Genomic DNA, 23,839 nt, shown 5'->3' with positions numbered 1-23,839 from the left:
AAAAAAAAAAAAAAATGGAAAGTAGCAAAACGCGGACGCAGCTACTTTCAGCTGAATCCAAACACATTCTATAACTGCATGGCTTAGCTGCCTTGGCTATCAATATGAAGTTGGTTGAGATTTTATACGTTAGTATTCCCTGCATGGCTGCAACTAGCTTACCCAAAAGTGGTCCCGCATTACAATTGCAATATAAGCCCCAACTTAAAAGCTGCATTTGTATTATTTGCTCGTCTCTCTGAGGAAGCCGCCAATTTCTTGGAAATTTTGAACCATCTCTGCTGCGTGTAGTTCTAGATTGCGAGTGATTTTGATTCTACTGGCTGACATTTACTTGGAACAAATCTGAGTGCATTTTTTGAGTTCTTGATAACATTGACCATGGGCCTAGATTAGTATTATCAAAGAGTTTTCCATCTAGCATTGCACAGGGCGAGTTGGTGGTAATTGGGGAGAAACGGGTGTGTTGGGTTCAAGTTGCTGGGAGGCGGGAGCTAGTAATTGGGTTGAGTTTAATCCAGTTTTATCATCCATGGCCATGGATCGTCCGCATGAGTTATCAGATAAATGAGTTTAAATTTAAACTGATTAATCTTGATATGAGTTGTTAAGATCAGTAATAGAGTATTTAAAATGAGTGGTTGATTATTTTTAAGAACTACTCATTTATAGTAGGTTTATCCCGATTGGTATTTAAAATTTAATTACTCCTATAGTTACTCTCTTAAACAGGCCATAGGCTCTTTCAATTTTTTCAAACACAATCTCTCTCTAAGAACACCCTAAAATCTGGAACGTGGAATAATGGAAGAGACTTTTAAACAAGTCAATGAGTCATCTCTCTAGGAATATTATCAACAGTACCCTGGAATTTGAAGTGTGGACTAGTGGAAGAGACTTTAGTAGCCTCTCCCATGACAAGAAGTACAAAGATCATAAGGAGAAGTTTGTACTTTGTAGAGCAAGCAATGAGAAAGATTTGACAAGTGGATGATTCGTTCTATACCAAGATAAGGTACGTGCCCATATGACCCTCCTAATTTATTATATTCTACATATATTATGTAAGTATTTCTAATCATTAAAAAAAAAAAAAAGGAGTTTTCCATGTCTATCCCTCCAAAAATCCCAAACATATGGAAGCAATCATGGATATAATTATATAAACTTTTTTGTTTTTGGATTTCCTCATTTAATATCTTGGAAGTTTTTCACCTCTCTTCAGACCATAGAATTTACTTCTATGCTACACTTTTTCGTTTTTTCCATCCATGGGCGTACGAGCAATAAGTGCTCCAATTTTCTTCTTTCTTTCTTACACATGATGAAGATAAATATATGATCCCTAATAATTTTATCCTAAAACTTCAATGTTGTCCGAAAATGCTAAACTTATTGCCGGTTTCACTACCCAAAAAAAAATTATAAATTAATGTGACAATAAACATGAGTGATACCACATCATTAACATAATAAATATATTTTGTATTATCAAAAGAAAAAACAATGGGTTAATCCTACATTGAAAAATGAGTGTGAGTTAAAGAGATTTAAAGTTCGTGTTGTGTATCCAAGAGTTTAGATTGTTTTGAATATACACCACTGTTAGTTTCTTTAAGATATTCTTCTATCTCCTTATGTGTGTTAAAATACTTAATATTCTAAAAAAATAATAAATATTTTTTAATTATTTATATATACATACACATGATAATACTTCAACATATGGTGTCCACTCCCATGATGATTATTTTTTTATTGGTTTTTTGTGTAGGCGATGTTTGAATCCCACATTTCTTATTTAGCAATAAAAGACTATATCAATTGAGTTAATTATAACCCACTCTTAATTATTTTTATTGTATTTTTAAAAATTAAAACATCTATTTATAATACCTATAATAAATTTTGTAATATCTCCACGATTACTCATCTATACTACTATTTAAGGAGTTTCTCCTGTTTGGATTGAATTTTTTTTGTTCTAAAATACACTTACATCCCTATATTTAAGTAAAGACAAAACTAAATGACAATCCAGTAAAAATACAACCCTAAGTCCTACTAAAACATTGCCTTAAAAATATGGTTAATTTCTTGTTGATTTTAAAATTCTTCATCCACTTATAAATTAGATTCTCAAAATAAAAATTATATATATAAAATAAAAAAAACACAACATGTTAGAAGTTATTATTACCATATAATAAATTTTGTAATATCCCTAACATTGCTTGTAATTTATTAATATATGTCATATTGCTATATGAACTCAACATGTTGCAAGTTACAACCTACAATAAATTTTGTAATATCCCTAACATTACTCATAACTTTTAATGTATATGATTAGATTCCCTTCGCGCGAGGGATTATTTATATTCCTACCATATGATTTGTAGATGCTTTAGCATATTATTGACAAAACTTGAGTCCCTTCTTCTCCCATAAATGTTTTTTTTTTATTTTTGTTGAGAATGATCTTCTCCGGTAAATATACCAAAAGATAATAATTATCATAAAAGTTTTAATTATTAAAAAATAGTGAACTTAATCATTTAACCATTATTCTAATAAAATAAATTTTATAACGCGTGTATAAACGATATATAAACTCTGAATATAGCATATTTGGAGATCCATCAGCAGTATAAGTATATCAAGTTAACCAAAAAAAAAATTCTCAAAAAAAAAAAAAAGTATAACATCAAACCGTATCATCTTAAAAAATTGAAGAAAAAAAAAAAGAAAAAAAATTTCAAAGCACCTAACCTTAGATGTCATTAAAGAGCTGGACAGCCCTTTATATTTATGATTTATGAATTTATTTATATACATTTACTGCTCTTTTAATTGTGTTGGTTTTGTTCAATTTAATATTTTTGAGAAAAATGATAAACACATGAATTGTGAAGATTAAAGGGTAAACAAACGAAACGACACGAACATATCGGGGTGAATGTGAAAAGCCGGGATGGATGTTATATTGTCATTGACCACAGCATGCGCGTGAACTGTTAAAAACCTCATTTTCATGACCCAATGTTTGTTTCTATCGACAAAAACCAAAACAAAAATAAACAAAACACTATGTTTGTGTTAGGACAAAAAAAAAATAAATAAATAAATAAATATATTCACATGTGTGAGCATGTGAGTCAAATTGCCCACCAAAGTGTGACTTGAGAGGGCTGGATCTTATTTTACATGGCCCAAATAAGCAAACTTGCAAGGCCCATTATAAAAGGAAATAACACAGTACAATTTTTGGTGGTCCACATAACTGAAGGCTTTTGTAAAAGTGAGCATGTGAGTCAGTTATCCACTAAGTCAGAATACAATAGCAGTTACCAAAATATGAGGAGGGAGCAGTAACTGTTTTTGTCTACTATAAATAAAGATTAAGGATATTATTAGAAGACAACAACAAAATATCTGACAAACTAGATTCACATACCCGGTCAACAGAAGGATAACTTCATGTTTGTAAGTGCGTTTGCCTCACATGAATTATCTAAGGATAATTTTTGTTATTTAACTTAGGAGTTTGTGTGATTTGAATCTTTCTTATTTGTATGAACTTGAATTGTGAAATAAAATATCTACATATTGTGATTACATTGCTTGTTCCCTTGTTTTTCTTAGTTGAATATTTTGTACTTTTGAAGTCCTATTAATTTAGGCAGTGGCAGAGCCCATCATTTTGGTGTGAAGTTTTGTCTTCCAAGTACTTATTTTTCAAGATAGTTTGTATTCTCACAAACAGTTTGTTATTTTGTGTATGCTAAAATTTAGTTACACTATTACCATATATATATCTTTCTCACTGCAAGTTTAGTTTAACTTGTTGACCCCAAGAACGTGTGAAGGTGCTTATTTTCACGAGTTCATGTTAGTTATTGTTTTGTTCTCCCAAAGAAAAATGTTAGTGTTTTGTTTGGTAATAGTATATTTTTTTAATTAAATTTAAACATTTTGTTATATTGATCAATAAACCACAAATAGAATATTAAAAATCTTGTAGTTCAATTGATTGACACCTATTCAAATTCCAAAAAAATTCAATTATTGAATAATATAATTTTTTTCAAAAAAATTAAATTCAATTGGAAAAATTAACGTAAAAAATTATATATATATATATATATATATATATATTTAAAATAAATAAGCTCAGCCAAATATGGCATTATACATTATTTTAAGTTAGTATATGCTCTCTAGTTTTTTTTTTTGGGACAATACTAGCTATAATTAATTAGATGGAGTGCATTGGGTTTCAAATTATATTCCAACAAATGATTTTATAATTTTTATTGACCAATAATGCATAAAAAATGTTATTTTTATTCAATAATAAGTTAATTTAATGCATTTATATGTTTGAATATAATCTAAAAAACTAGAATTGTACTTAATATTTATTTAAGTGAATCTTCGGAATCACAAGTTTTATAAAACCATCTTTATTGAGTCGCCACCCATCTTAAGTCAAAAAACAAAAATTATAGGTCATAATAAAATGAAAAAAAAAATCATAACAAACCCACCACAACTCAAAATGCACCCAAAAAAAAAAAATCATACTTCATAATAAAAAGAAAAAGAAAAAAAACATAACAAAACCGTTGCAACTCAAAACACAAAAAAATGGTGTAAAAATGTGAAATTTTGTGGTGTCTTTAACCTTTTTGATTACATTAACTCTACGGTAAAAAAAAAGTGATAAATTCATGTAAAAATAAATGAATAGAAATTCATGTAAAAACAAATGAATAAGGTAGATTGTGGACTAATCACAGAGTTCAACAAATTGTGACAAAAATAGTGGGTAAAAAGACTTGGTCCAAGAAGTTATTTATTTTCATTAAAAAAAATGATTTATGTTATTTGGCTTAAGGCTGCGTTTGTTTCACATGATTTCAATTTACGGAAACTGTTTTACACCCTTCTGCGTGTGTTTGGGCACCCACGGAAAAAACGGTCAACGGAAAATCAGCAACCCGTTGACCGTAAAATAACCCAGCCAAAGCGTAAAAGCGTTTCCGTTTTGATTTTACCTTCAACCATTTTCCGGACACCACACCCAGAAGAGAGAGACTGAGACAGAGCTCAAGCACACGCCACCTGAGGCTCATCCTCGCCGGTCAGATCGCCGTCCTCGTCCCCTCCACGCGACGGTGAGTGCTCTGTTCGTCAAACCCACCACTCCAACGAACCCATTTCTCAAAACCCACCACACCCATCCCTGAAACCCAGAAAACCCATTCCTCAAACCCACTCCGACGAACCCACCATTCCAAAAAGGGCTCAGTTTGCAAAAGAAACGGGAATAGAAAGAAAGAAGTTTCAAACAAGAAGGAGAAGAAGAAGATTTTGAGTTTCACTGCTACCCCACCGCAAAAATCTTTTCTTTCTCTTTCAAGAGAGAAAAGAAAGGGACCAAACGACAAACAATGCGACCAAATGTTACACAGAGACAGGTATTTTTTGCTTTTGTCCCCACATTCGGACTCTTAAATTCTTTATTCTTCTTTCTCTTTCATATTCTTACTCTTTTTCCAATTCAATTCCTAATTATTTATGCTACATTAAATTGTGTGATGTTTTCTTTTTAATCATTAAATTTTAATGCTCACTTTTAAAGAAATGGTCAATGCATTGGTTTTGTTTTTTTTGGTTATTACTATTTTTTAAAATATTAAATTTGTTGGGATTTATTTATTTATTTATATTTTTGTGACTTTTGTTGTGAATTGTTAATTGGGTGAAGTGGGTTTTGCTTCTTTGATTTGTTTATTTATTAAAAAAATGTTGCAATTTTATGGTCTAATGGGGTTTTGCTTCTTTGATTTATTTATTTATTAAGAAAATGCTGCAACTTTATGGGCTGATGGGGTTTTGCTATTCTGGAAATTTATTTATATTTCAATGGCTGTATTCCTTTGATGTGGGCTAATAAGATAAATGCATTTAGACTTGAATTTGGATTTGAATTTTAAAGTGATGGATTCGAAATGTTTTAATTCCAAGTCTATAAATATTGAAGTATGTCTGATGGATTTAGAAGTTATTTCAAATTCAAGGGACTTAAACCTTGGTGGATTTGCCAAATCCAAATCATTTACCCTTTTTTAAACTATCCAAACAAGTCAGTTGGATTGTAATCACCCAAATCCAAACCCATGTGCCAAAATTCTGTCATCCAAACAGATCAATAGAATCTGGGTTTGGTTTACAGGAAGACCCATTATATTTTCTTTAACAATGCCAAAAAAGAGAGGTGTTATCTATGCACACCAGAAACATTGCAAAAATGTTATTATTTTTAATGATGCAATTAAATCATTAATTAAATCATGTAATATTTTTTAATGATGCAAAAATGTAATTATTTTCCCTTGAATTTTTACCTTTTAGAAAAAAAATTCTTGCTTCATTTATGTATTTGCTTTTTTCTGTTTCAGCTCTCATCTTGAACTTTTTTTTTGTTGAGAAAAAATTATTTGGGTTTTCCTGTATATATTTATTGCCCCCTTTTTTTGTTTTATATATGAGTATGGTTTTTGCATTTTGGATCAACTTTCTTTTAGCTCCTGGACACTCTCTCCTCCACAACTTGTCCTGCAATTTACTACTTATAGTTTAATTTCTCTTTATTAGTAAATACAAATGCAATGGCTAAATCAATAAAAGTCTTTAGTTTTGTGTGTGTGTTTAATTTGAGTAAGGATGAAAGACTGTTAATTCAAGTATTGCTACCGGAAACTTGCTCGGTTTTCCTCAAATTTTGGATTTGAAGTTTGTTGAGGAACTAAACTAAAATAATATAATTGAAGCAGTTTGACAATTTAGGTTTTGGGACTAAGGTTTGGTTGTTGTTGAAAAAACGGTTGTAAGAAAATGAGAATTTGAGGAGATTAAAGTAGTTCTACAAATGTTGATGAACTAACCTAATACTCTTTATTTTTTTTTGAAAAGAAAAAAGGGGAAAAAAAATCATTTGCAAATTTTTTGGCATTGAGCCCTTGTTTGACATAGTAATCGCAAGATTGTTTACAAAACTTTATAGAAAACTCCAGCTTGTTACTTGCAATGTAAGCAAATGAAAATTGCAACCTTTCTTTCTCCTCCTCTTCTTTTTAATATAATTTTTTTAATTTATTTTTGTGTATTGATATATTAAATTGTATTGAGTTAGGGGATAAATAATGTTGGTGAGACCACCACATGATCATCAAAAGTTCACCATAAAACACCACCACCATCAAAGACACCACCTGAACTAATTAAGTTTGGTTTCCAAATTAATGCCACAAAATGAAGAGGCGGATATTAATCCATACCAATAAACTATGCAGACGACAATCTCTACCCTCCATGAAGAATCCCACACAAAATTTTAATACCACCCAGAAACAAGCATGTCCCAATTTGATCAATTTCAACTAAATTCAACAAAATTACACAACTTCAATGATTTTTTTTAGTGGTTTGGGGATTTATTGGCCTGCTTTGGTGATGTGGTGGGTTCTTGGTGGTGAAACAATGTCATGGAGGACTTATTGGGAATGTATTGGTTATGGGTTGTTGATTGGGTAGAGTGGAACTTGGATTTCAACAATGTGGCATAGGAGCCTATGATTTTAGCTTAGCCATTTGTGTGTATGTTGATGGGGTGAGTTGTTGTTGAGTGGGAGCTGGCTTTTGAAGTTGTTGGTGACTACATTGCATGACAGAGGTTGGGATTTTGAGGGGTTAATGTTTCGGCCAAGGTGATGGGTGGGGGAATCGGATTAATTGGGTAGTGGTCGAATCTGTATGGCTGACAATTTGGGTGGGAATTGGATGGTGAATTATAAGTATTTTACATGTAATTAAGCCAAGAGCCTTGTTACTCAACATGCACCTCTTAGTGTTTCCAATGGGGATGTATAGGGTTCAAATCTCTCCTCTCCAATTGTAACTATCAAATTATGCAAAAAAGATATTGATCTTTTTTTGAATTATCCCAAAAAAAATTGAGCTTGAATTTACCTTTCAATTTAAATTTGAGAATAATTTAACAGAGGAAATTCTAAATTGTTCTTGACTGGGTGTAGATATTCTGTTCACTCCATGTAATTAGTTTTTAAAATATTGTGATTCATTTTTTTTTTTGCTTTTTAATCTATATTTCCTTTTAAACTAATTTGAGTACACAATGTTGTCAAAATTTAAAAATTGTATTGACTTTGGTAGGATCCCACGTGCTACTCACTTAATATAAGTATGAATTACCTAAATCATATAAGTGTAAAAAAGGGGATTGTCACACTTCTTGTGATTGGTCCCTTTATATATGAAAATTTATTATTTTATGTTGTTTGGAGGCATTCAATTCCAATGTATTCCATTGGGGAACAACATTTAAGAAGAGTTCTTCATGTAAAGAAAATATACATGGTTCTATGATTTCACCTATAGAGGAGATTGGTGGGAATAAAAAATGGAAAGGGGGTAGGGAGTTGGTCCCTGCAGCTTGTTCATCATACTTGTGGGCTTGGTGTTTGGAAGACAATTAGAGCAAGATGGAACTGTTTCTGCAGATTTGTTGGTTATGGAGTTGGTGATGGTAGACTGATAAGATAGCGTCTCCCATGATACCTTTTTTTTTTATAAGTAAGAATGATATATATACGAACGGCTACTCTATACGAGAAAAACATAGAGTAGACCCAAGAAATACAAGAATAAAAACAGACAGAAAACAAAAAGAAACCCAGACAACAAAAATAAAATTACGAAGGAGCAAGAGAGCTAAGAAAAGCAGGGAGGGAACCACTAGTCGTGAGTCCCCATGCCCGAGACCAATCAAAAAGAGTCCCACTCAAAGACGCCAGTATCTGATCACCGGAGCTATTCAAGTCCTCAAAAGTCCTCCGATTCCATTCCTTCCAAATGCGCCATAGGATGCATAGCGGAACTAAGTTCCAAATCTGAGACGAATGCTTTCCCAACCAATTCCACCAGCCAAATAGCAAATCTAGGATCGATCTAGCTTCTTTACCTCCTGAGCTCTTTTAAATAAGTGCTAATAAGGATGCTACAATTTCAGATTGTGTGGCGATACTTATAGGGGAATTCACTGGAATCCTATTATTGTGAGGTCAGCCCAAGATTGGGATATGGATTGTTTGAATTTTTTTTTGAACCTTTTACTTCATCTGGATGCAAGTGGGTATGGAGGGGTCCTCCATACCCACTCCGTCTCCAAAACACCTTGTCCTCTTCTCCAAAACACCTTGTCCTCCAGGAGGACAAGGTGTTTTGGAGACGGAGCAATACTGGGTGTTTTAGTGTTCAATGAGAAGTTTAGGTGAGCTGCTTACCAGATTTCCCTTGGAAGGCGAAAGGGAGGACAAGGTGTTTTGGAGACGGAGCAATACTGGGTGTTTTAGTGTTCAATGAGGAGTTTAGGTGAGCTGCTAACCAGATTTCCCTTGGAAGGCGAAAGGGAGGGTGAAGACTCCTAGAAGGTTTCTTTTTTGGTGTAAACTCAGCTTGGGAGAGAATTCTTATTATTGATAATCTTATTAGAAGAGGTATGGTGTTGGCTAATTGGTGTATTTTGTGTAAGAATATAAAAGAAATGCGGATAAGTTGCTTTTGCATTGTCCATTTTCTGTGGAAATTTTTTTTATTTCTAGCTTTTGGAGTGAAGTGGGTGATGCCAAACAGCCAAAAATGTTGAAAAGTTTGTTACGACTTTGGCACTGAAATTCCAATACTTTTAGAAATTATGGAATGTTGATCCTTCTTTTTTAATGTGGCAAGTTTAGAGATAGAGGAATAGGAGGATGTTTGAAGAACATGATATCTATAGAGACATTCAAATTTCAGTTTGTATTGTCCTTATCCTATTGGACGTCATTGGATGCGAGTATACCAACTAGATGCTGAATTTTTCTGACTCATCGTATTGGTAATTGTTTGTAAGGAACTTTGGGTATACATTCTGTGCACTCCATCTGTATCCCATGATTTTTCTTTCTTCCTTTTATGAAATTTTTATTACCTATCAAGAAACTTATGATATCAAAAAATTCTCATGCTCTAACAATTTGAATAGAAATGGTCCTGCTTCTGCAGTTTGTATATATCCATATGATAATGCCTTTTTTAGGATAGTGTAGGAGTGTGAATGTTAAAATATTGCAGACAATTGAATTTGTCACCAGCACCGTGCCTCTGTGTATATGCTGAGTGATTGCTGGCCAGACTAGAGCAAGTAAATTGTATCAATTAAATTCCAGATATTGACTAGAAAATTTTGATTGAACTTAATTAAATTTCGTTTATTCTGTCTCTGATTGGTTCTTCTATTGGGAATTCACTTGTGATACTTTTCCACCTTGCAGGTTGAATCTTGTGAGATATGTGGTGGTGATCAGTATAGAGAAAAGATAGTTCTATGCAATAATTGCTATACTCGTCAACACATGTATGATAATACTCTTACCCCCTAACACCTTTGTACGCCTGTGCAATTCATTTCACTTTTTTCTTTTTTTTTTTTTTCCATTTATTTCCTGGATAGTGTCTTCTAAATATGAGTATTATGAAAAATGAGATTAATAATGTTTATTTCCATAATTTTTGTTAAAATATAAATAAGAAAATAAAAAATGTAGGAGAGAATGCGGAAGCAAGAGAAAGAAATAGGGAAAATTTGGTACACTAAATGGAAATCATGATAGGAATGGTAATCTTTATTATTAGAAATGAAAGATGTTGTAATGGAATAACTAAAACTATTCATATGTTTAGTTTTAATATTCTAATAAAACTCTAGATTTGTATTAATGAAATATCTTACTTATTCAATTATATTTTCTAAAAATAATATTTTATAAATTGGAGGGAAAAATTATATCTTGATGATTTTATTCTTATAATTTTTATGTGCATATGGAAAATTTGATTTTTGGAAATATATTAATTATAAAAGTTATTGCACTTACTAAGAAATAGTTATTAAAGTCCTTCTAGAGAGGAATAGCTATTCCTCAAATTAAGGAAGAGCTATTGAGCTATTCCTAAGGAAAAACTATTAATTATAATAAAGATGCAATCAAATAATCTTATAGCTATTGCAAGACCTATTACAACATACCAAACATGCCCTTAATGTGGTTTGGCTTGATGGCTTATGTCCACAGTGGAAAGTTCTTAGCGGCTACAGCTTGCTATTCTAAATGGTGCAACAATTAACACTAAGTAGGGTATTTATAGGAGCTAACTCTACAGTAACCCTATTGACATAGAACAACCAAAACAAAATGAAACTATAGGAAAATAAAGAGATATGGCCTAGGAGTCAGCACTTAGGCCTAGCTTGGATTCAGCACCTAGGCTTAGCTTGGATTCAGCACCTAGGCCTAGCTTGGATTCAGCACCAAGCAAGAAAACCATTAGGGTGAAATTGGAGTCAGCACTAGACCAAAGACACACCTAAAGGCCATTTTTTTTTTCATTTATCAAAATATCAACCAACTCAAAGGATTACAATAATTTGTTTATAAAGGATTGCCAAACCCTAGTTCTATTTGGCGTAGGAAACTTGATGCAAGAGTATAACCAGAAACTGTCTCAATATCTTATTTTGGATTTTCATTGGATAATTTTAGATTTTAATGTTTTATTTATTTAGTTTGAGTTATGATGAGGATGAAATTTCATATCCTTAGATTACTTTGAGGGTGATTTTGACTAGATTTGAGGAAGTTTCAGGTTTAAGAATAAATTTGGGGAAATCAGAGTTGATACTAGTTGGAGAGGTAAATACTATGGATGTGTTGGTGGAGCTGTTGGGTTGTAGGCATTCTTCACTTCCTTCGAAATATTTGGGACTTCTTTTGAATGCTAAATTCAAGGAGTTGTCAATTTGGAATCCTATATTAGAGAAGATGGAGTGAAGACTAGTAGGATGGAAGAGTCTTTATTTATTTAAAGGGGGGTAAGGTAACTCTTATTAAAAGTACCCTCTCCTCTTCACCTACTTATTTCCTTTCAATTCTTCCTATACCTAGGAAGGTTACTAATCGCATGGAGAAATTACAGAGAGATTTTCTTTATTGGTATTAGTGATGACTCTACATTACACATGGTAAAATGGGCTAAGGTTTGTCAGCCAATACAAGTTGGAGGGCTAGGCATAAGACGTTTGAGAAGTTTTAACTCTGCTTTGTTGGGCAAGTGGTTGTGGAGGTATGGTTTAGAGACAGATGCATTATGGCGAAATATGGGAATGTTTGGGGTGGTTGATGTACGAAAAAGGTGACAAGTGTGTATGGTGTTAGCCTCTGGAGGTTTATTACAAGTGGCTGGTTGAACTTCTCTAAACTCCTACAGTATGATGTGGGTGATGGTACTAGAGTGAAATTTTAGAAGCATGTGTGATGTGGGGATTGTTCTCTTAAAGAGGTTTTTCCAGAACTTTACTGTCTTAGTAGGGCAAGGGACTCTTTAGTGAGGACATGTGTTGGTTTGGTGGGAGGATTCCTTGGAATTTTCATTTTCGTCATCCACCCCAGGATTGGGAGGAGGGAATTTTTTATTGGTTTATGGACAGTATTTACTCTTCGAAAGTGCGGGGGGTTGGCCTTAATAAGTTTCGTTGGAAGCCAACAAGGAGTAGACGTTTTGAGGTTAGCAGTTTTTATCTTTCTTTCTTTAGGTAAGATTCTTACAACTGCTAACATTTGCAAAAGGCGCATTATTGTTCTTGATTGGTATTACATGTGTAAGAGGCGTGAGGAGTTGGTGGATCATCTTCTGCTTTATTGCCCCCATAGCTTTTGAGATGTGGTCTGGTGTTGTGTTTGTTTGGACTTCATTGGGATATTCCACAGAAGGTAATTGAGTTGTTTGAGTCTTGGCAAGGTAAATTCGGGCAACATCGCAATATAGACTTTTGGAGACTTGTGCCGCATTGCTTGATGTGGTATATTTGGAGTGAAAGAAATGTTAGATGCTTTGAAGGATGCAAGCGGTCCTTGCTTGAGATTAAGTGTCCGTTTGGATATCGCTGAAAACTGAAAACACTGTAGCAAAATAATTTTTAAATGTGTGAATAGTTCCGTGGAACCCATTTTTAATGAAAAAGTTGCTGAAAAAAAAGTTTGTGAGTCCCGTGAACAATGCACAGAATCCACTGAAAGTGCTGAAATGCGCTTTTCCAAAAGAGAGAGAGAAAAAAAAAAAAAAAAAAAAAAAAAAAAAAAAACCCAAAAAACGCAGATGTTGGATACTAAGTCCTTTTTCTTACACTCTCCTTGTTTGGAGTGTGGCTCTGTCGCATTGTTCTTGTTTTTCTTGATTATTGTAATTTTGGTTCTTGATTTTTGTCTCCATAGTACATCCCCAATGTACTCAGGTTGACTATTTTTCTCTTAATAAATTTTTTTGTTACCTATCAAAAAAAGAGAAAAAAAGATTAGTTTAATATTTGATTAGCATTGGATTAGTATTTGAGACTGTTTAGGATTTGTATTAGGAGAGTTTATCTTTATCATTGTGATTCTGGAAGCTATATATAACCTTGCGTCCAAATTAAAATACTAATAGCCCAATAAACTACTAGGACCTAAAACATAAAAATACAATTGACTTGCAAACATAAAGGAAGCCGAGGTTGTCCTACATCAAAACCTTAATTACCTTATTACAAAAATAACCTTGCTTCCAAATTAAAATACTAATAGCCCAATAAACTACTAGGACCTAAAACATAAAAATACAATTGACTTGCAAACATAAATAATACTAATAAAAATCTTCTTTTATCTCCCCCATTAGCTATTCTAACATGGACCTACAATATACTTTGGCCATGGCATCTATAACATACTCATAATATCTTTAACTTTTCTCTTTAAACACGAGGGAGAATTTTGATTATGGCTTGAGTTTGGAACATAAGCTTGTGAATATGCCTTGGAGATGACCATGAATGACTGGATCAGATGTAGAATGGCCAAGCACAATGTGAAACACATCATGCAAAACGTTGGCAATGTCATTGACTACTATGGCTAGAAGATGGCTAAATTGGTGGCCTAAGGAACATTGGTAGAGGACAAAATTGTGGTGAAATTGTGGTGAAGCATGTGTGTGCAAGTTTGAGGATATTACATATATTGAACCTAAAAGGAATAAGCGGTGGGCCAATTTGTGTATCTTGGGAGCCTTAATTGGGAAAACGGACCCCAAAGATGGAATCTATGCAAAAACAGTGGGAAAGTGCCCTGCCCAGAGGGAAACAGTGGCCAATCTATGCCAGTCAATGCTAGTCAATGGCATCCAGAGGCAGAGGTATGACATGACATAGTGTTGACATGGTGATGATGTGGACTAAGGCTGACGTATCTAGCTAAGTAGGTGACATATGGGATGCTCTTGGGCTGAAGTGGCTGATTTGATATATTGGGTGTGTGGCGTGTGCAGCATATGAGTAGCTTCTGGTGTTGCACGTAATGGTGGCCAGAAGTTGGGAGGCATGTGGCAGTGCATTCAAGCAGTCATTTGACATATCTCTCAAAAATATGTTGATTGGTATGCTTGGTGGCCAAAAAGGAAGATCTGAAGGCTGAGTTTCGAGGGAAACTACTTTGAACTGTGCTGGGATGGTGGCCGATGAAGACTGATCCAAATGATGGTTGGTAGTGCTAAGCTCAGTGATGGTTAGTGGTGACTAAGTTGAGCGATGGTTGGCTGTGGGCTTCTTAAACCCTAGTGAGGCCCCTAAAAAGTGGCTTTATTCCCAGATTAAAACAAATGAGAGAAAATGAAGTGATGTAGAATGTAGAGATAGAGCGAAAGAGAGTGGATGCAAGAGAGGAATTGATGTGGTTCGGCTTAACAGCCTATGTCCACAGTAGAAAACCTTAGCTGCTATATCTTGATATTCAGATTTGTGTAATATAGTGAACCCTAAGTAGGGTATATAGAGGAGCTGACTCTAGGCTAACTGTGCACTAACATGGGTCTACAATATACTTATGCCACAACATCTTTAACACACCCACAATATAACAAGTTTTAAGTATACACGATTACTCTTGTTCTGTAAGCAAGGAGACTTAATTGAGGTGGTCTTCTCTTCCCATATAGGCCTGATATGCCGGTTCTTTCATGATACAATGGACCTCCAGCTCTTGAACAATGAGAATCTTTTTATCTTTTACTCTCAAAATTGTATAATGCCACCTGGAAAGAATAGATTTGATCGTCAGGTTTATTCTCTCTCTCTTTTTTTTTTTTTTTATACCTTGCTAGTTTTAAAAAAATGGTATCTCTGAGTTCTGTCTTGACTACGCCAGAATTATGATGCCTTTACATTTTCTTTTTTTAATTGATCAAATACAATGCAAAGAATACTATTCTGGTTCTTTTTCTGAACATGCTGCCATTTTTCTCCATTTTCAGTTATTGCATGCAGGTTTATCACCCAAAGGTTCCAAGGGATTGGGTTTGTGAATCGTGTCTGTCAGGAGACACGGTTTTGCCCGAAGCTGGTGTGAAGGAAGACAAAAAGAGATCCATGCATACAGAAGGTCCCAGTTCAGGGTGGCAGGCTAATTCTAAAAGGCAAAAGCCTATTCCAACTGGCAAAGTGAAGTACATGCCAACTGCCGAAGTCATTAAGCTATCTTCAGCCCCCCAAAAAGTCTCTCCTTTGCAAATGAAATTTGGGCCAAGATCTGGTCCTTCATGTTTCACAGCATCGTCACTGAGTAATCCAGTTGGATTTAGAACTGCCACTCCAAAGTCATCGAATTTCAGGGTGCAAGCAAATCCTAGACTTGGACCTTCAGGACTTATGATGAAGCCTCCTAGGTTCAGCATGCAACTCAATTCAACAATCAATAAACAGGCACCTCAAGTATCAAAGACAGTAAAAGGTGATAACTTTTTTTCCTGGGTACTCAAGTTCTACCGCAGTTATTGCAAGGTTAATAATTATATATTGTATATTATTTGAGAAAATTGTTAGACTGCATTAATGAGCTCTGGCATGATTACAAAAATTCCCTTATTAACATGCTAATATAAAAACAATATAAATTGACTCTTAACACCTCCCCTCAAGCTGGAACATACAAATCAAACATGTCTAGCTTGAAAGACAATGCTGAAACAAGCCATGAGCTAACGATTTTGTGAGGATATCACCCAATTGATCATCTGAACGAAGAAAGGGGGTGGCAGTTTTTTTCTTCATCAATAAATTCCAAATGAAGTAACTGTCAATCTCAGTATTTTGGTGTGAGAAAGTTAGAATTCCTGATGCGTGAAAGTTGCTCTTGTAAAGAGTACTTTGTCTAGTCTTCGCAATCTATCTCATGTCACTGTTCTCAGTTCTTTTGAATTTCAAATTCTTAGAATGGTAGTTTTTTCTATATTCCAATTTTCTAATGATTAATAAATCACTTTTCTGAATTCCCCTAACCAACCACAGTCTATTTAACCACCACCTCCTTTACTTCTGCCACCTCCAATACAGCCAATACCACCAACTCCACCCCGTCAACCATTTTTTTTTTCTCCCACCTCATTCATCTAACCCATTACCCATCCTCTTCCCACAACCACCACCTTTTTGTTGGCCAAACCAGCTTTAGTCCCTACATCCATCCCGAAGCCCTTTCCCTATCCATTCTATGACCTGATACAACTAAACTTTCTTGGCCCAATATCATTAACCAGCCTCAACATGTCCCTTATACCAACCAGAAAAGTTCCCAGCCTAATGCTTATTCAAACCAAAACCCTGAACCACCACAGCCCACTAAACCTCAACACATTCCAGAGAATGTGGTTACTGGTGGGGATCAAGTATGCGGGAGAAGGTGGCTGCCAGTGGTGGAGGGTTGAGAGAGAACACTGGAATACGGAAAAATCAAGTATAGAAACAGTTTAATGGGTGTGGGAAGTCAGGAAAGATTTGTGGAGAGAAGGGCAGTTTCCAAAACTTAATGGGAATTTTACTCAGAAGGAGAGATGTGTGCGATCTGATTTTATGAGACAAAAGTCAAATTTACCCATTTATTTTAATGTTAAACGGACCCAAGTCCATTTTAACTTAGAAAATCAATAGGCCCTAAAGGTGGACGCGGGGTTAGTTAGGCTGAAAACTCTAAAGCCCCACACATTATGGGTTGCTAAAAAATAACAATCTCGCTAGTGGGCTCATTAGAGATGAATAAGGAAGGATCTACTGCTGGGCTAAGGACAGGTGACTCGATGTAGGAATGGTGGACTTGAGTTTGGCTAAGTACAGATGACCCAAAGGAAAATGCCACTGAAATTGAGACATGGTAGCACCCAAAGCAGGAGGTGAAGGAGAAAGAGCCATCATGATCTAGATAGTACAGTCCATTTTCATGGCCTGAACAAATCATCTTCTTGGTCTTATGGTCCTGAAAGACAAGAAGTGGGATCATAGGTTATAGAACACTGTAACACCTTAGTCAAACAGAGAGCAATTTAAAAGGAAAATCAGAATTATAAAGATTAGATGGTAAATATAATGACTTAGTAGGATGAAGTCATGAAGAACACTTTTCCCAAGAACAAGCCAAGAAGAACCATCAACTAAAACGATATAGTGTTTAACAAGAGTCAAATTAGAAAAAGAGGACGATATGACTGATGGGGATGAATTGGCCATACATGCAACATTTTTTGAATCTATTAATGTAGCAAAGGAAGAAGAGGGAGTTACAATGCATAATTGTTGAATGAGCTTGCTAAGTTGAGTAGTGACTGCATCACGAGAACTAGAACTAGTAGTTGCATGCCCAAATGGAGTAGAAGCAAGCTGTGGTTGGGTTATACCATCAATGATCTGATGCACATAATTTGACTTGCCATATTTCACCCAACAATAACGCTTAGTATGATTAGCACCATCACAATGATCACACTTCCTATCACCGCATCCAGTATAATGACTGCAACCATGAAAGCCCAGGCCTCCACTACCACCACAATACCACAGCCTCCATTGCTTGTAAAGCAGAATAGTCTAAATGGAGTGACAATGGAGCCATTCACAATGGAGTTCTATCCCAAGGAGGAGCTCAAGAATTCAGAATAAGCATTAGCAGTTGTATGTTAGGTCTCACTAGCAAGGATTTGATCTTCAAACCCACATTGATCAAAGTTGAAACCAGATAACAAAGAACCAATCATAAATTCCTAACAATGTTGTGTTTATTTCTCTCAAAATCAGTAGTAGCCAGCACTATAGTAATTGATGCCATAAATTATTAGGATCACTATAACTCTCAAACAACAATGACAATGATTTCATGAGTATCCCATAACAATAGAATCCTCACTCATCCTATCCTCATAAGTAGGATCTTTCTTATCACAAGGGTTATCCATCAACTATTTCAACATTCGATTCCCCCACAGAATGATTTTTCACGTGTGCCCAAGCCAGGTAATTTATCTCATTCAACTTTTTAGAAGTAATTTAATTAAGTAGGGATGTTTCTCTCAACCATGACAACTGATTTTTCTTCAGGCATTATATCTTGGTATAAAAGGATGTGGCATAAACCGCTTAGTCTTATGTACTGGTCTAATTTGAATCAAGTTGGAAAGTTGATCCTTTTGAATCTGGTCACTTATTTTGAGTATCAATTAATCATAATTTAAACTGTGAGGTATGAATAGTGATGTTCAGAGTGATGTGAATTGGGATTGGGTGAATATATATATATATATATATATATATATATATATATATTTATTTATTTATTTATTTATTTAAAGGCAAATTACCATGCAAACCTAAGTAGAAGTCTTGTAAGCACCTTTGACAACAGGCTATGCCAAAAAATTGGTGGTACAAGCTACTCTTATATGATTATATACAAATTTGATGCTCTTGCCTAATTTTTCTGTGCTATTAAATGTGTTTTTGTCTTTGGGTGCAATTGAATGATGGAATGATCTCCATGTCAGGAAATGAAGCTCTTCTAGCTTACAAAAAGGAGCTTGTTATTGAGGAAGTGGATGCCCTGATTCATGACACAAAGATACAGAAGAATGTGAAAGTGGATGCCCTGATTCCTGATAAAAAGATACAGAAGAACACAGTCATGACAGGAAATGAAGCTCTTCTAGCTTCCAAAATGGGGCTTGTTATTGAGAAAGTGGATGCCCTGATTCCTGACAAAAAGATACAGAAGAACATGGTCATGTCAGGAAATGAAGCTCTTCTAGCTTCCAAAAAGGAGCTTGTTATTGAGAAAGTGGATGCCCTGACTCCTAACACAAAGATACAGAAGAATGAGAAAGTGGATGCCCTGATTCCTGACACAAAGATACAAAAGAACATGGTCATGTCAGGAAATGAAACTCTTCTAGCTTCCAAAAAGGAGCTTGTTATTGAGAAAGTGGATGCTCCGATTCCTTACTCAAAGATACCAAAGAACGAGAAAGTGGATGCCCTGATTCCTGACACACAGATACAGAAGAACATGAGGCAATCCACATGGAGGCCTATACCAAAAGGTTAGGGATGCCCTGATTCCATTCCATGTAATTACTTTTTAAAAATTAATCACAAAGGTTTTGGGGGGGCTAACAATATTATCATACATGTGTTGATGACAATGATGAGTATAGCAATTAGTGCATATAGCTATCTTTTTTCAGATACAGAAGAACACAAGGCAGTCCACATGGAAGGATTAAAATGACGACACCAAAAGGTTTGGGACTAAAATGACATATTTGAAACATTAGGGACCATCTTAAGACATAGGCAAATGTTAGAATCAAAATGGTAATTAGCCCAAAAGAAAAATAGAAGTGAGGTAGGGGACTTTTTTATTATAGATTTATATAAGCTACTACAACTTTTCAATTAGAACAAAGCTGCTTCAATCTTATTGGGGTGTGCTTATTAAATTCAGGAAATTTAGGCGTTAAACACATGCCATATGGATATAATATCATTTTGTGAACCAAAATATAAAATTGATATGCTAACATTTTGAAATAAAACAAAGTAAGTCATAATATCAATTTGTGTTACCGTTGGGAGTGTATTTGGCAGTATAACTATTTAGTAACCTGGTTGCTTTATCTAATTGCTGTTCCTGTATTTATGTAGGTGGTAAATTCCAAGCTTTCTTTAAACGTGAGAACTCTGATGCTGAAGAAAGTGAATTGCTGAATAGTCTACCTAAATTCAAGCTATATCGTGATTATCTCCCTGCTCTACATGCAACCTGGAGGTGGGTAGCCAGTCTCTTCATGGTGTGCATGGAACCTATTCTTTCATGATGTTTGGAGTCATTCATTCATTGAAAGAATGGACAGAAATAAAACGTTTCTGTCAATTTGTTGAATAGATTGTTTCATAGGATTCGTAAGGCATATATTTCCTATATTTTGTCTATTAGATTGTTTCTTAATATGTGCAGGGCTTATACCTTATGATATTATAGCATTCTAGAGTTTTCAAAAAGTTTTCATTGCCTTCATTCTTTGGGGGAGGCATTCATGTTACTGCTACCTGGAGGTGGATCTTCATGGTTTTGCATAGAACCTCTTATTCCATGATGTTCGGAGTCACTCATGAATGAATGGAAGTAAAATTTTTCCGTCATTTTGTTGAACAGATTATTTCTGGATTCATAGAGCAGATATTTCCTGTATTTTGTCTATTAGATTGTTTCTTATTATGTTCAGGGCATATATACATGCGAGATTATAGTGTTCTACAGTTTCACAAAGTTTTCATTGCCTTCTTTCTTCAGGGGAAGCATTCTTGTTGCTGCCAAACCTGGTGACATTTATCATGGGTTGCTGGCTCAAATTGGTGACATTTATCATGGGTTACGGGCTCAACCTCCACGGACTGTTAGTGGCAGGGCATATGAGTTATCGCTAAGATTGCCTCTAACCCTTCGAGTTATGCTGCTTCCTCGATCCCAAATTTGGGCAGATGTTTTCCAGAATGATTATCCTGATCTGAATGACATTGCACTATATTTTTCTCCTGATGATAAAATTGAGAGGTTCGTTTTGACATCTGATTTTTATGAGACAATCTCTGCCTCTGCTTCTTTTTATATATTTATCTTTAAGGGCATCTGTCGGTTATACTTGTAGATCCAAAGAGAGCATTTCCTGCCTGTCTGAGCTGATGGAGGACGAAAATGTAATTTTGAGAATCTGCATTGAGGGTGTGGATTTGTTGATATTTACAGCAAAACAGCTGCATGTGGACTCACAGAGTGAGTTATCTGGCTTTTTATCTGACTCACAGATGTTATTTACTTTTTATATGACATGAGTGCTTTTCCACCCTTATAATAGAAATTAATGGTCTAGAAAATATGGAACTCTTGTAAAGTTAGTGTAACTTGAACCCCATCTCGTCTCTTGTAAAGTTACACAATTAGATATTTAGGTTTTCTAAGATCATTTTTCTTCCATTGAGTGGCACTTTCTTTTTATGAATTATAGTTTTTTACTATTTGGAAATTTTTGGATTTCAATATATAGTATAGAAAATTGGAGGGGGAAAAAAACAAAAACAAAAAAACTAGGACTCTAGTTGTTCCTCTAAATGATATTAAATAATGCGGGCCTAGGAATTAGTGAAAATTATATAAGGGTGCCACTGTAAGTTTGAAATTTCAATTTAGAAATGATTTCCAAGATTTTATTAAAAATTTAAAATATATATATTCAACTATAAGCATTGTAAATATTTGTGTTTAGTTCCATTGTACATGATTTTCATTGTGACGACATCAAGTTGTGTTTATAGATGTTATTGCGCGGCTCGAAGCAGGATACGTCTTATGGGGAATCTTTCTTCCTGTAAAACATAATCAGACTCAGGTATAAAATATGGTACTAATCACATTGAAGCTGGTTTTTCACTACTTAATTTTGTATTATTCATTTATTTGTGCTTCCTACAGGAACCAGCTCGTGTTGGGTCATCAATTGGAGTGGCATCTACAAGCGTCATCGATAAATACCGTTATTTCCTTGGGGACATTAAAGCTGGCTCTGAACCTTTTTCATTACGAACTAAAACTAGTCCAACTGTATATACACTAAGTCAAAGTTAAGAGAGTAGTGGCTCAGTTGCATAATCTTAGTATATTTGTACAGTTCTTTTTTTTTCTTTTTCTTTTTTGAGGAAATATTTGTACAGTTTTTAAATTATCAGATCAGTGTAGCACATATTGTTTTTATCATGGAATACTTCATTAGTCCACAAACTGAAATGGCAATTTTTTAACATCACATTTTTTTTTTCTTGCTCTTGTGGTGCCTTTGATTAGCGATTGGCTATGCTTCCACAATGTCTAGTACACAATTTGTAGGTTTTGAGAGTATAATGGTTATTTTGGAGGTTTTAATGTTACTTTGGCCATGTCAAACAATTTGAGGGTATTTTTGTCATTTTATAGGCTTTAGGGTTATTTTTGTCATTTCAAAGGTTTGGCGATATTTTGGGTACATTTTGAAGAGGTTCTAAGGGTTATTTTGGACATTTCAGACATATTTTGTTCATTTGAGATGTTTTAGAGATATTATAATCATGTTAGAGTTTGGGAGGTATTTTGGTTATTTTGAGAGTATTTTATTCATTTTAGATGTTTCGAGACTATTTTGGTCTTTTTATTAGTTTTTATGGGATATTTTGGTCATTTTTTAATTTTCATAATTATTTAGGACTTTTTTGGGGGAGGGGGGGGGGTATTTGGTCATTTAGGACGATGCAATCATATTTTGGTCATCTTGAATGTTTTGGGGGTATTTGTGTTATTTTCGGGTATTCAAGAGTATTTTGCTCATTGTGAACATTTTTGTACTTTTTTATCGTTTTAGATTTTTTTTTTTTTTTTTTTTTTGGGAGGGGTCATTTTGGAGCTTTCGAGGGTGGTTGTTTTAGATGTTCAAGGTATTTTCTATTTTGGTAAGTTTGAAGGGAATTTGGTCATTTTAGAATTCTCGGGATATTTTGGTCTCAAAGAATGTTTTTGGGGTCAATAATTTTGGATATTTTAGAGGTATTTTGGTCATATGTGAAGTTTCAAAAGCATTTTATGTGCGTTTAGAGTTTGGGGGGATTTGGATCATCATTTTAGAAGTTTAAAGGATATTTTGGTCAATTTAAAGATTTATATTGTTTTGTAATTATGTATATAATAATAGTTGTGTGTGTGTGGCAGGGGAGGGAGGATATTTTGGTCAATTTAAAGATTTATACTGTTTTGTAATTATGTATATAATAATGTTTCTACTCCTGCTTGACATTTTGACAGAATGTCAAGCAGGTACTACGCCTTTAATGGCATGGATGATATCAATTCCAAGCACACTTTCCTAAATTCATTCCCAGAACCACTAGGTGATGAGACTCTTCGCATGATGAATCTTCAAAAAATCACCTTGTAGTAAGCCTCTTTAGGAGAAATTTATCAGCATGTCATCATTGCTTTGGAAAAACTCTGCAATCAAAGAAAGTTTCTTTCAGAGATTGATAAAATCCACAGCAAACTTAAAAACAATTGTAAAAGGAAACATTTGCAGATCAAGTGTTATGACAAAACTTGTGCTTGTCCAACCAAGAGAAGAGATCATTACAAGAAGTATTCTTGGAAGAAGAAACATTCTCATCCAAAGAAGAAGTTTTTCAGAAAAAAGAAATAGAAGTTTCTCAGAAGAAAGCAGTTCAAAGGCAAAACTTCAAAAGTTTGTTTTTTATGTAGAAAGCCCAGTCATTTTGCAAAAAATTGTCCAAAAA

At 34.3% G+C, this 23,839-nt stretch overlaps 1 protein-coding gene across 3 annotated transcripts; it reads left to right on the top strand.

Moving 5' to 3' along the window:
• Positions 1–5,064: 5,064 nt before the first annotated feature.
• On the top strand, positions 5,065–22,334 carry LOC142633147 (uncharacterized). Of its 3 annotated transcripts, none has more exons than XM_075807416.1 (9): positions 5,065–5,483; positions 10,401–10,483; positions 15,469–15,944; positions 19,021–19,572; positions 20,177–20,300; positions 20,826–21,086; positions 21,181–21,305; positions 21,845–21,918; positions 22,002–22,334. In XM_075807416.1, exons 1-9 carry the CDS (start codon positions 5,457–5,459, stop codon positions 22,152–22,154), a joined length of 1,875 nt encoding a protein of 624 aa, XP_075663531.1. In that variant the 5' UTR covers positions 5,065–5,456; the 3' UTR covers positions 22,155–22,334. The 3 variants fall into 3 exon arrangements, with proteins under 3 accessions (XP_075663531.1, XP_075663532.1, XP_075663533.1); XM_075807417.1 differs by having other exon boundaries at positions 5,309–5,483; positions 19,030–19,572; XM_075807418.1 differs by lacking the exons at positions 5,065–5,483; positions 10,401–10,483 and adding an exon at positions 15,154–15,275.
• Positions 22,335–23,839: the final 1,505 nt, after the last annotated feature.

Source organism: Castanea sativa, chromosome 4 (assembly GCF_040712315.1).
Source record: "Castanea sativa cultivar Marrone di Chiusa Pesio chromosome 4, ASM4071231v1".
Taxonomy (NCBI): domain Eukaryota; kingdom Viridiplantae; phylum Streptophyta; class Magnoliopsida; order Fagales; family Fagaceae; genus Castanea; species Castanea sativa.
The sequence above is the reverse complement of the archived record's forward strand: the minus strand, read 5'-3'. Positions and strand labels throughout refer to the sequence as shown.

Excerpts from the sequence above, each read along its gene's own strand:
- LOC142633147 (XM_075807416.1), top strand. The coding sequence starts at position 5,457 with ATGCGACCAAATGTTACACAGAGACAG. Across the intron at positions 20,301-20,825 it reads GCTCTACATGCAACCTGGAG|GGGAAGCATTCTTGTTGCTG; the intron begins GTGGGTAGCCAG and ends TTCTTTCTTCAG. Across the intron at positions 21,306-21,844 it reads GCTGCATGTGGACTCACAGA|ATGTTATTGCGCGGCTCGAA; the intron begins GTGAGTTATCTG and ends TTGTGTTTATAG.